Source organism: Phoxinus phoxinus (assembly GCF_949152265.1).
Source record: "Phoxinus phoxinus genome assembly, chromosome: 10".
Lineage (NCBI taxonomy): Eukaryota > Metazoa > Chordata > Actinopteri > Cypriniformes > Leuciscidae > Phoxinus > Phoxinus phoxinus.
The window spans coordinates 28,264,334-28,280,676 of record NC_136885.1 but is presented as its reverse complement, the minus strand read 5'-3'; the positions used below and the strand labels follow the sequence as shown (position 1 = coordinate 28,280,676).

Genomic DNA, 16,343 nt, shown 5'->3' with positions numbered 1-16,343 from the left:
ACTCTCTTCCCTAGAGGGAAGCCTTCACTATGCTTCCATTTGAAGTTAATAGACTTCTGCAAAATTAATAGAACAAGCTAATAACACATAATTGTTTATATAATTATATTTAGTCCATTTTGTGGACCAATGGACCATTTTGCGCCCACATTATCCCTATTGAGATGAAGTTTGTGATAAAATCTTACCTCGATTCATACTGGGCCTGTTTCTCCAGTGGCCGGATCTTTTTCTTAATGACTGGCAGTTTGGATGTGTCAATCACTTTGGTCTCTCCACTGCTGTAAGTGAACTCCAGGGTCCCGTTCCACTCCCCCTGAGCCTTGCATACGATGGTACCGGTGGGATTGTGTTTTACCTCACCTGTGACTCTGTTGAAGAAAAAGAGAAAGTAAGTTAAAGGGGCTATATGTAGAATTCAGAAACGGTTGTTTTTAGCGACACCAGTGGCCAATAAGTGAACTGCAGCCAGCAACTTCGAGCTGGAGGATATGTTTGCGCAACCTCTGACTGCGATTCACCAGCATCATGTCGACAGATGAGGTCATTACAATGATAGCTTGATTATAAAGTATATTTAAGACTATAGATAGACTATATAGATCTGACTACATCTATGACACATTGACATTACAGAATAGCTCTTTCAGTTTCCTGAACATTGTACATGCCTTCATTTCATGAGCCACTGAAGGAAGAGGGGATGTAGCGTGTAAATGTCACATCTTTTTTTATTATCACGGCAAAAACGTCCCGAGTCCTTCACATAAAAATCAGCCTTCTGGCTTTTATAGAGAACTCAGGAAGTCGGGGAAGGTTTCGTTTTTTTAAAGTTTCGCTACAAGCTGTTCACTCACTGGCGATAAAAAAGTGATTAATAAATGAAAATTCCTATAGCCCCTTTAAAAATGACAAAAAATAACTGTTATTATATAATAAGTAAAGTAAATAATAAGTCAATAATACAAACCTTACCATCAGCAAAATACATATTCAAATATGATGCATGTTTTGCCTGATCTCAAATCAAATGAGCTTCTTCACTCTCACCTGTGAACTTTCCCTCCATAGAAGGGTTTGGTGTGGAATGTGACGGTGGCAGAGTATCCGCTTTTGGCGCATCCGATGGAAACTTTCCCACCCAGCTCCACCCAGGGCACTGTGAGGATGGAGCGAGCGTAGGCAGAGGGCAGCGTGAACACGTACTCCTCGTCATGCTCCAAGAGATGGAGGACTCCTAACATAAAAACACAGGACACACTCGGTTCACTTAGAATGGTTCCTGCTCAACTCCATACAAAGCAAACAGAATTCTGATCAACGTTGATCCCAGTGCTCCGCAGGTGTTTATAGCGAGTCCTGAAGCAAAACTAGTTGAAATCACTGAGCTTGTTACAAATTATATTCGCGAAGTATTCGCATTCCTTCAGAAATTCATATCCACTATAGCAGTGTCATGTTTTGACCTGTTCTGATTTACCAGTCATCAGGATGACAGATTATTTATATTATTTTGGGTACCATACGCTGAATCATGTCAATGTGTGTGTCAGTCAATGTGCATCACTTTTTTTATAGTGTACTTAGATTTAAATACACTATATTATAATGCAAACCTCGAACTACAGTTGGAAGTTATTCATTAAAGTGATTACTTGTGTCTATCTGTATAACTCAGGTAAAATCTGAACAGTGCGAGCATGTTCGCAGCAGCTCTCTCAGCGGGCCTGGCCTATTTTTTATTCTGGTTACATAATGGACAGCTGTCTAGTGGCAAAATCTCTGTGGGCTTTCAGCCAGGACTGACAACAGCACATCTGTTTCCCAGAGACAAGAGAGCTGAAGGGGGGGTGGTGGACCCTGCTCCAGAAGGGTCAAGCGTGTTTCGGCCCAGTTCCTTGTGATAATGCTGAGACCAGAGCTTCTCTGATGATCCCAGTAGAGGACAGATGAATTCATCTGCGCTGACGCATGAGGAAACTACATTTGATCGAGCCGACATGGCTGAGCTGCAGAAGGGACATTCACCGTGTTCAGGGTGTTCAAGCATCCTTAATTTGTAGGCGAACCTGGAATGCTATTTGACAATGTGTTCCACTTGTTTCAAAATTCCTGTTTTGGTGAGTATTCATGTAAACACAGTCAGTCTAAAGTGAGATTAAACAGCTTTATTAAAAATCAGTGTATATGTAATTCATACAGTGCAGTTCATACTATTCAGTTTAATTGGGGGGGGGGGGGGGGGGTACTATGGTAACGATGGTGGTAACTAACTAACCATCGTGTATGTGTTTGAAGGGAAGCCCACTGTCTTTGACTTTGAAAACGCCTGATCTAAGTCAAAGTTAATTTCAACCTGTACTAATACATTTTAACTCTCTGGTGCTCTTCGGTCATTTTTGAATGAAAAAGTTTGCGTTTTTTAATTTTTTGCTTCATAGGAATGATATGAAACTTGGTAAAGGTTATGGCACCTGCTATGTGAAGGAACACACACACACACACACACGGATATGATTCGAAAAGGTCCTGATTAATCAAGGTCAAAAGGCATTTTTCATAATAATTGAAATTATTATTTATTATTATTATTACTTTATTTATTTCAATTTTATAAAAAAAAGTGCAATTCCTTAGAAAGAGACCAAAACAAGTATGTGCACCAAAACATTCTAGATTTATGACAGTTTAAAGGATAATTCCGGTATTTAACACCTTGAGTCTATATTGTAGTTTGTTTTGGATGAACAAGAGTGGTGGACAACATTTTTTTTGACAATGGTTCCTCTCTCGAGTTTTTGACTATAAAAGAATTGGCCATGGACCCATTTAACATTGGAGTCAATGGGCATGTCCGAAAATGTCATTAAAACAACCTTTAACATTAGTTTTCAAAACTGTGCAACTCACCGAATGATTAGTGATGTTAGTTGATGTTCCAGAAACAAAAAGTGTTGCGAAATACAGTTTCTGTCGTGTTTTATTCGTCATTTTGTAAAATCCCATTGAATTCTGTTGAAGGACTGAGTGCTCGTTAATATAAATGCGCTACCGGAAACGGAAAGGGGGCTGTTTACATTTGGTCGATGTAGTCTTTTTGCTCGCTTCCGTTTCTCATAAGGCTAGCGAGCAGAGCAACTGTGCTCCGGGAGAGTAAGCGAAATAAACAAACAAAACCTTGAAAATATTGAAAGACGTGACCACTGACCAGTGCAATATGAAGTTGAACTCGACTGTGACCGTGAGTGTCCCGCGAGACATAAACATCGGTTATCGCCATCAAGTGGTCGGGAGTGTGCTAACGCTTCAGATTCAAATATTGAGCGGAAGTTACACAGTTGTGAAGTGTCTGAAAAAATAGTTCCACTATAGCAAAATAAACGGATTGGAATCATATATTGCGACGATATATTGTTTATAATCATCAACGAACACCACTAACCACTCGGTGAGTTTAACAGTTTTGTAAACGAACATTATTGGCTGTTTTAATGACATTTTCGGACATGCCCATTGACTCCAATGTTAAATGGGTCCATGGCCAATTCTATTATAGTCAAAAACTCGAGAGAGGAACCATTGTCAAAAAAATGTCCACCACTCTTGTTCATCCAAAACAAACTACAATATAGACTCAAGGTGTTAAATACCGGAATTATCCTTTAAGTTGGAAATGTCATTTTCAGGTCTATGCTCAAAAAGTGAATAAATTCATTACTGCATAATTTAGTACCATAAAAACCCCTAAATACAAAATATTAAATAAAAAAAAACATTATCAAACTAAAAGTACATTAATTTAATTGAAATAAATTAAGATTAAAATTCAATTGATTTTTGACTGCCAGATAAAGAGTTAACAAAGATAATAAATTATTTAAAGAAATATATTGTTCATTGTAAGTTAATGTTATCTAAGCAATGTGTAATGTGTACAAATGAGACTTTAAAGTAAAGTGTTACCAGAAAATCTTCATGCCAGCGTTATTGCAGTTAACTAAAACTAAAACCCTAAAAACTATTTAAAAGTTAACGGAAATAAAATAAAACAATTTAACTTATTTAATTTAGCTTGTTGCCAAAAAAAAAGTCTTATTTTTTAATCAGTTTAACTTGATGTACTAAAATAATTCAAACTTAAACTAAAATAAAAATGCATAAAAACTATACAGACATATTCAAAATAATAATAATAAAAATGACAAAAAACGAACTAAAATGAAAATGGAAAATATACAAATAAAAACTAATTAAAAATATGAATAAAAACTATAGTATCTCAGTGATCAGTGAATGAATTGTTTATTGAGCCAGTTCTTTTCAATTAATATTTTCAAAATAGACAATGATTCCCTTAGGGATCAGACTGAATCACTTACACACAGCGCTGTGACTTACTGATCTGGTGTCAGTTCTAGGCCTAACGGAGGGACACATTATCAGTGAATAACAGCTTGATCTGTTCTTCATCACATGACTTCAGAAAACTTCAATAAATACAAATACGAAATGTCGTCATATGGAAATGAGCGTGAAGATTCTTAAAAATATCAGTTTTTTTGTGTTCGATAGATGATGAACAATAAAAGGATGAGTAAATGACATCATTTTTGTGTAAAATATCCTTTTAAATTCCTCTAAAATTCCTGCTGCTCCAATTAACACTGTGTACATTACTCCAGGGGATTAGTGCAAGCCGTCTTATAAGTAATTAATGTTGTCCTGATTACAGAAGAGTCCTAACTGGTTAAGCTCACCAAATGCTACCTTCATCCTGCATGATCCTCCACTTCATTCACTCTCAGTTCGGGAGTGTTGAGAACATGCTCAGGTTCAATTACATGCTGTTCTTTTGAATGTACTGTTCATCAAATAATCCAGCAAAAAAAAGAATCTACAAAGCAGCACAACTGTTTTCAACATTGATAATAATAAGAACAGTTTCTTGAAAACAGCATATTAGAATGATTTCTGAAGGATCATGTGACTGAAGACTGGAGTAACAATGCTGAAAATTCAGCTTTGCCAACACAGAAATAAATAACATTATAAAATATATTCAAATAGAAAATAGTTGTTTAAATTGTAATACTTTTTTACAATATTGCTCTATCTTTGATCAAATAAACATCTATAGTGAGCAGCATAAGATACTTTTTACAAAAACAAGTGTATTTAAAAATGACATTTATCTGGCTTCATCTGCCATTTTGTCACAACGTGAATGGGATTTCATTCTCAAAGAATCTGGCCAAAACAAGGTGTGTTAACTAAATGAAGGCGGAATCTTTTGGGACAATGCCTGAAAATGCTCCCTTTGCTGGCAGTTTTGAGATCAAGTGAGAGAGGGAAGTGACACATCAAGGGGAGAGTTTTCCAAACAGCAGAACATTGCTGTTGTTGTTCCTGCAGACAGATGGAGTTGTGATATAAGCAGAAGCACCAGTAAATATCACAGGCCCCGAGGCAGATCAGCTGATCTGGAAACAGTATGCTCTTTGGACACACAGTTCTGGCTGAATGAGCAAACCCTCAGGCTTTAATCAAACAGTAATGAACAAAACTCAATGATCCCAGCAGACAAATGATCGCCATAAACAAAACACAACTGTATGCATTAGCCTAATAAATGCTTCTAAGAAGCTATATTAGCATTTTTTTTTTTTCTAGAAATGTTTTGGTAAGTATGAAAACAAAGACTCGTAGTAAGATGTTATGGATGGATCTTGAGAACTGGATGAACTGAATTCTCATTGCATTATGGAGCCCTGCCCACTGACTAATCTCATTGGTCCAAAATCCTGCAGCTGTATATTAAACACATTCTGATTGGCTGTGATTTGTCACTTTGCACAATAGTACATTGTCTCTTTTATCTTTTGTTGTGAATTACACGGTGTAATTTTTTTAATAAATTAATTTATTTTGTTTTGCAGAATTTTGATTTTATGCACATTTATTAAGATGTTAATACTGGTCGATACCTATAAGACTAGCCTATATAATTATTTTTATGTTATGGTTGATCAATAAATTACCAAAATTAAAAGTATCCTATTTTGTCTAAATATATATTTTTTTTAACTACAAACAAGAAAAACACAACAACGTTTCTCATTTTAAAGTTTAGTTTAAGTTGAAGTACTATAATGAAACTGAAACTAAAAACTTAATAAAAACAAGACACATTATATAAATATATAAAAAAATGACTAAATTACAAAAAAATTAAACAAAATGAAAACAAAAAATATACAAATAAAATCTCATTCAAAATATTAACGAAAACAATAATAATATATAAATGACAAATGAACAATGATCACAACAACATAATGTGAAGCATGAAAAAATTATATTAATTCTGAGATTTGCTAAAGACAACTAGATTATTATTGTTTTTAGTCGACATTAGATGACAACAAAAATCCTAATCCTAACTAAATGTAAAATTAAGGGGAAATGACCACAATTATCCAATATCTACTGATACCAATACATAAAAAAATGTTATTGGTATCTGTCAATATGGTACTAAAATATTGAGCATACTTATGTGAAATATTTGTCATACCAAAAAAAAAGCACATTAAAATTGAAAAGGGTGTTACACAAGCAACATTTTGAGCAAAAAGCTGAAAAAAAAGTATATTTTTGTCAAAGGCTACGTCCGGATAGGATTCAGAATGATGAAAACATGGATGGAGTAGATTGAGTCCATCAACACCCGCAAAGCTTCACAGTCTTATACCTCGCACTGGGTCGACATTTCATTCAGTAACATTAGGCCGTTTTGATTTATATGCTGTTTAATGTAGATAATCACGTTATTTTACATATGCATATGATTACATACTATATGATATCGCTTGATTCTGTATCTTCTTCGCATGTGTTTTTGATCAGGAGATTCAGTAACGTTACTCACAGATGTGTAATAGCGCCCCCCACCGTATAACAGTGAAAACTAGGAAAGATGGAAAATTAGTTGTATGTTCCGAACTTCGTGCACAACCGGAGGCGGCAATTTCAGGCATAGACATAATAAACCAGGACCCCAGTTCTAAAAACTAGGGTCCTGGAACTGCGGTCCTAGTCTCCGGTTGTGCAGGAATACCCTTCTTGAAAATTCTGTCTGGAAGCATTATCTCACAAATAACGGAAAAGTCCATCAATGGCGGGGAAAGAGTTAAAAGAGACTCAAACTCACCTTCTCCAAACATTGACACTCCAATGGACATGCCCATGAACTTGCTTTTTGTCCAAACGTGTGTGTTGACGCATGTCTGGCGCTCTTTGCACTCGCAGTAAAATCCAGAGACCGGGGGGTGGTGGGATACCTGTTCAGCCACAAAGCGTAGCCGGTAAGATCCTAACCCATCATTGGAGGTGGTCTGGGCGGAATGAGCAGCCGCGGGTGCTGGGCTTGAGCTGGTAGTCCTGAGGGGCCGAACCTTATCTCGCGGTACGTCCCACGTGCAGTGGAAGCTCTCCCCCAGAATGGGGTTGTAAGGCTTCTTGGCCACAGCACCTTTACGACCCTCGTGGAAAGCGGTCAGGTAGTATTCCACAAACCGGATCATGCGTTCCTCTGGCGTCGCTCCAGACGTGATGGCCAAAAACACATCCGGGTGGGCCATGAAGTTGGCATACATCTCCAAGAGGGAGCGCTTCTCTAGGATAAACGTGGGCAGCACCACCTAAGAATAAAAGATATAGACCTACATTATCTGACCAATCTTTAGACAGTTTTGATGGTATTTGAATGTGAGAGAAAAAATGGATATTGCTGAATGTGACCCATGAATGAATTTTGTATCAAATGAAACAAAAAATGAATACGTTTATATTATTTGTATCACTCTCACTCAATGTTTTTATGAGTGAATGTTTTTTTTACGACCCCTTATTCAACCGATTCACTCAAAAACATGGATTCTTTCAGGAATGAAACAAGTGTCTGGCTGCATCCGAAATCGCATACTTCCCTACTATATAGTAGGTGAAAAACAGTATGTAACAAAATAAGTCAGAATTCACAGTACTCATAAAAGAGTAGGCAAAAAGTACCCGGATGACCAACTGCATACGACGGACACTTTAATATCCCATGAGGCCACGGGAGAGGATTTATAAATGGCAGTGAAGCGATGTAACTGACGCTGGTAGGTCACATGATAATGACAGCATGGCGAATAATAGTAGCCTACGTCCAGATTACATTCATACTACACACATTCATACTATATACTATATAGAACATACTTTTTTAGCGGTCGTGGAGTAATTACTTATTCAAAATAAGTACCTACTCAAGAGAGTATGTGATTTTGGACTCTGTCTTATCGAGCAAGTCACTGAATTATTCACTCAACCATTTCAAAATGCTGACTCTTTCAGGAATGACCCATCCCTACTTTGCCACACAACGGCTCTGATGTGTAAAATTGTTCTGAGCAGTTTTAGTTGGTGGGGCCAAAGCAAGTCGCAATATTGCCTAAATTTACTCAATACAAATTTCCTGTTTTTACTTGTGTATAAAAACATTATCATACTTGCAATCGTGCTGTTTTATCAGCTTGGCTTTGGTTACCCATGACACGATATTTGTAATATTGCTAAAATGGTATTTTATATTCAAACTATGCAATGTGATGTGATGTCAGTGTAAGCGCGTACCTATTACTGGTGCTCAAAGATAATATAATAACTGTATGCTTGTGTTTGTAATACAGATTCTGACTCCATGGATCAATGCTCTGTCCCTTTCCCCTGAGGCCTACAATACACACTCACACACACACACACATCACTGAACTTCATCATCTCAGCTATCCAAATGACTGCTCAAATCCTGCTGAACTATAAACACAAGCCCAGAAGGAAATGTTTATATCAGAGAGACTAAACAAAGACGCCTCTGTAGGTACTAGAGAGAGAAACATATATCAAAACCAACACTGAGATATTCCTGAGGCTGATGAACCGTAATTACAATAATAATATCATGACACCTCTCGACACGCTTGGATCGGTCCATTAGATTCCTAATCACGAGGACGAATAGGATCATCAAATCAGATAAAGTATCCTGCTAACTGATTACGTAAAGTATAATTATGAAACTGAATTTCCCCTGAGCTATGATTATGTTAATATTCCTTGTGCGTAGCATGGTACTGTAACAGCGTGGTTCAATCAAACGTAAGACGATATCAAATTCCAAGAATTAGTCTTTTAATAATAAACCAAAATACTCAGGGGATCATACAAATATACAGAAGATAAAACCACACAGTGTCAACAAGGGGTGTATGTGTAACTGTGTATATATATATATATATATATACACACACACATACATTACACACAGGACTAAACGACTAAGTTAACAATGGGCAGGTGAACACAATAATTTACTAAGGTAAAAGATAAACCCACACTAGGAAACTAGGTCAACTAAGGAAGACATGAAATGACCACAGGAGCTGAATGAACCGAACAGCACTGTGATATGACAGGTACATTCTCAATCTGTGTCCGAGACTGGACAATGTCCACGCAAGACTACAATACATGGAAAGAAGTATGTATGAGATCGTGGAAATGAAGCAGAGTCTTCATTCCAGTTTACTACATCTACATCTCCTGAGCACTGTCTAATAGTAACACACATTTGTTTCTAAATTAAGATTATACTGTACACCTTTATTATTTTTATATACAGTAGATTATACTGAAAGTTTTAGATTTTTAAAATAAAAAAAACTACTCTATTTTAGATCTGTCAATCAATTAAAATGTTCAATTTTGATTAACTGCATACTTTTTAGTTTATTATTTCTTAAAACTGCATCAGAAGAACTAAAAATGCTTACACAACACCGTTTTCAACTGAAAACAGAAAACTTTTAATGCATTCTTGGCCGTTCATTGACACGACAATGGTGTTTGGTGGCCTGAGAACGCAAATTTTGAAGAAGGTTTCAAAGTTTTTGAAAATGGGTTTTGAAAGCGATACCGTTATCAGCTCCATGTAAACTTCAAAAACGTGAATCTGTGAAAACGGTGATGGCATGCATACAATGGCACATGTGTATTACACATTTAGTCTATAGGCATGCGCGTTTTAATGCGTATGTGCACAGACACCCATTCTTTCTTTACAAAGTGATATCGCCAATTACTTGTCTGGCACGCATAATCATAAAAAGCTGGAAAACCCATCCTGAGATTGAGAACAGATAAATAGTCTTGAGTGGTTCCTGTTTGTATGAGAAAAGGAAGAATGATGTATACAAGTACAGAATGGGCGAATTCTTTCAGCACCATTAACTTGATGATCCGTTTGGGTGGGACAGCAAGTGTGTGTGTGTGTGTGTGTGTGTGTGTGTGTGTGTGTGTGTGTGTGTGTGTGTGTGTGTGTGTGTGTGTGTGTGTGTGTGTGTGTGTGTGTACCCGTGTGAGGTCCATGCCCAGTTTGAGTTGAGACAGCAGATGAAGGATGATGCTCCTCTGGTCATCCAAGACTCCGAGGTCTTCCTCATCATTATCTTCTGTGTCTGTGATCTCCTCGCTGGAGTCCACCGATTCTGGGTTGGAGTTCTGCAAATCACACACAGGACAATTTGCAAATGGTACTGAGCAAAGATCACTTGTGATTTACCATTACACACAATTGTTAAGCCTCATTTCAGGGCACCACATATGTAGCATGCTATGAAAGCCCATATCCACCATCCAAGGTACATTGTTGAAAAAATATATGATTATATCAAATGTTATATCAAAAATTAATTTTCTCTCCATCCAAATGACAGATGCTCTTTGGTTGCAAGGCAACTGTGCATTTTTATGCAGTCTTGGTTGGCTAATGTAGTTGGTACCCCCTGCAATCGCTCATGCAAAAACCTTACATTGTTCCTAATGCATAATGTAAAGAAGTGGTCCAGAAGCGCCTGCCCCAAAGCATCATGGGAAGTGTATAAAAAGCCCCTTCCTCTAAGGGCTCTACGTAGATAGTGTTGAAAGATGAGCGAAGCAGATCACATGATGCTCTCTCAGTGGATCACTCTTTTTTCCTTTCCAAGGCACACAAATGTAAGTAACTTAGGGGCGGCAGATGGGATCTAAATGGGTTACGATATGGTTAGACTGTAAAGTAAAACAGTAGGGTTTTGTGGGCTAGCCGTAATCCCCGAGGTGACACTTACGACTGGGCACATACCATTGCCCGTGGCGTTATGGCTAGATTTTATTAGATTCTCTCGCAAACCATTTATCATCTTTTTTTCTCTCTCTTTCCTTCTGCATTCTCTAATAATGGTAAAAAGGGAATATTGTGTTCCCAGAAAAAGTACGGGAGCTCATCGTGCAGGATGGAACGCCCTCATTTCGAACTGCAGCTGAATATTTCATAGAACAAGAGCAGAGCACTTTCTCCTTCCCTCTACGACATCACAGATATGATTAAATAAACACATGCGAATGAGGTCACATGCAAGGCCACACATCCAGCGTGACCACAAATCTATACATCATCAATACTAAATACAATGTTCCATGCTGGCATGTTGTTCAATCAGCTCTGTGTATATCCCACTGTCCTTGTAGGATTTGCAAAGGATCATGTCAAGGACACCAGAAACAATTCGTTTGTGTCCTTCTTTCTCTGTGGAGGTTCAGTTGGGTGGTTTTGTTTTGTTGGGCTGTTTGGTAGCTACAGTAACTAGCCAAAAGTTGGATGCAGAAGCTGTTTATGCAAATCAATAAAAGCTAATTAGATATGCAGAGATTTTAAAGATGCAGCGAAATGAAAGGAAAAGTACTTTGATGTTTCTTCTGGGAAACAACAAGATGGAATGGAAAGAAAATGGAGGAATCTCCTTTAAACTTTCAGAAGAGATCTTAATGTACCGTATACCAAAGTCAGCGTTCAAAAGCCAGAGATTTCAATATAAACTGAAGTATTTCTCATCAAACTGTCCCAAATGATCTAAGCATTGCTATACATATTCATTTTATAGCTCTATTACTCTGTTAAGACAATTGTTTCCTAAATTTATCCTATATACATTTACTTTATACATACATAAATCATATCTAAAGAACACCATTTTGTCTCCTGAGCTATTAAAGAGAAACCTCTGACTCTGAAGGATATTTTGCTCCAAGAGTCTTCAGTCTTTTGCATTGGCTAAAAACTGCCACAACAATAGGACCAATTTGAAAAGATTACAACAATGAATGGAGTTTCCAACTTTCCTCACTCCCAGCAATCCTCTCTCTCTCTCTCTCTCTCTCTCTTTCTCTCTCTGTCCAACAGGATAAACATGCTGCCCTAATGATTCAAATGAACTCAAACTTACATTCATTTCAGAGCTGGTTCAGATATAGGTTCTTGGGTGTTCATCTCATAGTTTCACTGTGGTGGTCTCGACAAAACTCTCTCTTTCACGATCTCTCACTAACTCTGACACTCTTATCTCGCTGCCCAGCTGTCCCTGAGCTAAGGAAGCGCTGCTCCCTCCCACTTTGCCAACCTACACACACACACACACACACACACACTCCCTCTCTCTCTCTCTCTCTCTCTCTCTCTCACGCTGCTGCCACACCACAGGTCTCTTGTATAAAATACAGCTGAACTTCATGAGTTTGTTTGCTCAGGATGGAGTATAGAGACATAGCAGCGAATAGATGGAAATCATGACTGGTAAGAAGATTAAAATTGAGAACCCCATATTATAAGAGCCAATCCCAATGCATTCACTTCCATAGTGCATTTACATGTTTCACCTCTGCCCCGCCCCCATTATGATGCAACCAATTGTACTACTTTTATATGCATCACCTATGTTTCTCAGAGCATGCACAATGCTGAGGACAAGTGTAGTTAGCTTAACATGTTGGAAAAATTCACTACAATTTCAGTCTAAAGATAAATGATTAAAATCGAACTTTTCAAAGTGCAGGTATACTTATTTAGTGTGTCCAGTCACTTCCGGTTCAAGCAGTCCTGCAGTCATCAAACATCCCCTTTAGTTACTGTGTCAATACTAGTCAACACACCTACACTAACCTGAACATTTACTGAACAAGTCCTCAGAAAAAAAGTGACACATTGGGGATGTACTGTAATACTTTTGAATTTTTGATTTAATTCTTGAAGCATCATTACTCCAGTCTTCAGTGTCACATGATCCTTCAGAAATCATTCTAATATGCTGATTTGGTGCTCAAGAAACATTTCTTAATATCAAAGTTGCTGATAAATATGTTTATGGAAACCATGATAAAAACATGTTAGGACTATTTGATGAATAGATGGTTAAAAAAGAACAGCAATTATTTTAAATAGAAATCTTGTCAAGTCAAGTCATGTCATCTTCATTTATATAGCGCTTTTAACAATGTAGATTGTTTCAAAGCTGCTTTACAGAGATAAACGTATAATTTAAGGTAACAGATTGTTTTGGCTTTATAGCGGTTCTTGAATAATGTTATTTTCCAGCTAAAGTTAGTTTTGATTGATTCACTTCAGTCGAAAGGATTCACTTGTAACATTATAAATACCAAGCTCTGGCATAAAACTTTAGATGATGCAGGCTGATAGGTCCTTAACTCATTTGGTAGCGATCAAAGCACAGCTGATTGGTTGCAGTTAAACCAGCGGCCAATGAGCTGTGGCACAACATTCAAATACTGGTAGTGTTGCTGTTTGCAGTGTCCAGCGCACTTCCAGAAACCCTCCACCTCCCCCAGCTCCACCTGTATAGATCTGCTACGGGGGTTAATTCATGCATGTTACATGTGCAGCTGCAGCAGCATTTCTTACATGCTCACAGCAATGTCTGTGAATGAATTGGCAGTAGCAAATCTCAGTACTTGCTCTGCAGCAGCAGCGTAGCAGATCTATTCCGCCAAGGACAAATACATTACCATTACCAATATCTATTACCATTACCATGCCAATCTCTCAGAGAGTTGTCATGACAGAAAGGTCTTTACTGTAATTTTTTACTACTTTAATGCATCCTTGCTGAATGAAATTCAAAAATAAAAATATTCACTGACCTCAAACTTTTGAATGGTAGCGTATAAATTCAAGTGTCAAAAAAATAAATAAACCCAGTGTTCACCATGATGTTAGGACAGTATGTTTCAGAGTGTGATGTGTTCAGTGTAATTTCAGATGATGTGTTTAATCCCCATGTGGTCCCATGACATGGTCTGATCCACACATGACTCCACAGGGACCTCCACCTAGTGTGTGTATGCGTGACTATGTTTACAACGGAATACTAGAATACTGCACAGTATATTACACGGAATACCGCCTACTATTTATTTAAAAAACATTCTAGAATAAAACATCCTAGAATCAGCACTGCCTCAGTGTGTGATGAGCAACAGAGGAAAGACAAAACAAGGAATAGAAAATGAGAAAATCCCTAGTCAGAGGATTAAGTGAGGACTATAGACTTCAGATTGGTATGATCTCAGATTATACTATGCTATGAATTTACTGTAATATACAGCAGAAAAAAAAAAAGAGTTCACAAACACAACCCAAGTACAGCTCTGCCTCCAGGCTTCGGCTTATCATACAGAGATGCTTTTTATACAGCATCCAATTATCTCTCTTATACACTCGATGAAATACAGTGGGGTTCAAAAGCGTTGGGAGACACCTGTGAAAATGATCAAATAACCACTTAAAATAGGAGACACTGTTTGTGGAAACCTTCATTTTCAGGGCCCGATCATAAAAATCAGCTGACTTTGGTCAGCTGACCTGACATCATGTTAGAGCTCTTGAGAAAACAGCACGGGGTTGTGGGAACACAGTGTTTTAAAACAGCAGCCCCTTCATGAATTAATAAACAGCGGCAGCACGTTGTCTTCAGGGACACGGTTAACGGGAGTGCCTACGCAGTACGCACTGAGAACAGGATGAAACCACGCTGCTCAGACAAAGAGCCTTTAATCAACTCTACCATGTGGAATTAAAATAGCAGCACAACTGGCTGTAGAAACAAACAGATCGCAGGGGTGAACGCAATGATCATGAACAACACAAGTGCAAACACAGAAGTCAAACCATTTGAATTCACCATTCCAATCTTATTCAAAAAGCTATATACACTAGTAGCATTACATTGAAGTGTACAAAGATAAGGATAATAGTAATAATTTATGGCCTGGTTTCACAGACGTAGACGTCGCACGTTGGCTCACTATTGGCCGACGCTGGTCATGTGTGTGATGATGCGCGTGACGTACAACACAAAAGCGCTGCGCTGTTACACTACGTGAACTCACTCGAGGCCCACAGAGATGAAAATGAATAGTTGAATAGTCGTTATTTTTGGGGGGGGTTTTGCGCACAAAAAGTATTCTCGTCGCTTGATAAACTTATGGTTGAGCCACTGTAGTCACTTGGACTATTTCAACGATGTCTTTAATGACTTTATGGGCCGGCAAGTTTCAATTACAAAAGAAGCCTAAGGAGGAGTGACCCAGCTCTCAGATTTAATCAAAAATATCTTCATTTGTGTTCCGAACGAAAGTCTTACGGGGTTGGAACAACATGAGGGTGAGTAATTAGACAGAATTTTCTAGAACTAAACCTTTAATGGATCTTGAATGTCTGCATTCTTGTAAATCAGAACTACTGGAATCAAAATATGAACCAAATTGATAAATTACTTATGATTCTATCCCCACTAACCCCTGTGGCCCAATATGTCTGGTGATCTGACCTTTTCCAAGAACACAAATTCAAATCCTCACTGTTGCGTTCCTGAGTGTGTTAGGCAGCCTACCTTTCTGCCCCAACAGTGACGAGGACATATGTTTGCCTTCTACTCACACACACACACAAACAGCTCACCCGAGAGACACCAAACACCCATACACACACCAATTTGAATCTTGACAAAGATCTGCACCGCTGCCAGCGTTATGCTCCTGTCAAACATCTGGGATCTGTATGCTTGATGGGCCATGTCTCACAGCTCGGTTTTGTTTTTCTGTTCCCTGCAGTTTTGCTGGCGTTATTTTCCTCTGACAGCACAGAAGAGAGAGCTGTCAGACCATGAACAGACAGACAGCACTGAAATTTCTCTCTCTCCCTCTCTCCTCTCTGAGTTGAGACTGCTGACAGCCTCATTTCAATCCCAGAAGTCCCAAAATCTTAAAAAAAGAACCAGTTAAACGCTCTGTGTACATAACACAAACCTATACACTTCCTTCCCAGACAGCTTTATTCAGTCGTGACCGCTAGTCGTGACTGCTTTCCTCTGCGGTTCACTAGCAATCTTCAATCACAGCAATCTTTT

The 16,343-nt window shown here is 38.1% G+C and overlaps 1 protein-coding gene across 5 annotated transcripts in view; it reads right to left on the bottom strand.

The window, feature by feature from the left end:
- osbpl10b (oxysterol binding protein-like 10b) overlaps positions 1 to 16,343 on the bottom strand; it is a 44,247-nt gene that overhangs the window by 3,661 nt on the left and 24,243 nt on the right. For all 5 annotated transcript variants that reach the window (XM_079625281.1, XM_079625283.1, XM_079625284.1 and 2 more), the window contains 4 exons: positions 10,459 to 10,605; positions 7,211 to 7,700; positions 1,051 to 1,237; positions 189 to 371 (listed from right to left, as the gene is read on the bottom strand). In XM_079625281.1, the coding sequence (XP_079481407.1) occupies positions 189 to 371; positions 1,051 to 1,237; positions 7,211 to 7,700; positions 10,459 to 10,605 (1,007 nt within the window). The remainder of the gene's footprint in view (positions 1 to 188; positions 372 to 1,050; positions 1,238 to 7,210; positions 7,701 to 10,458; positions 10,606 to 16,343) is intronic.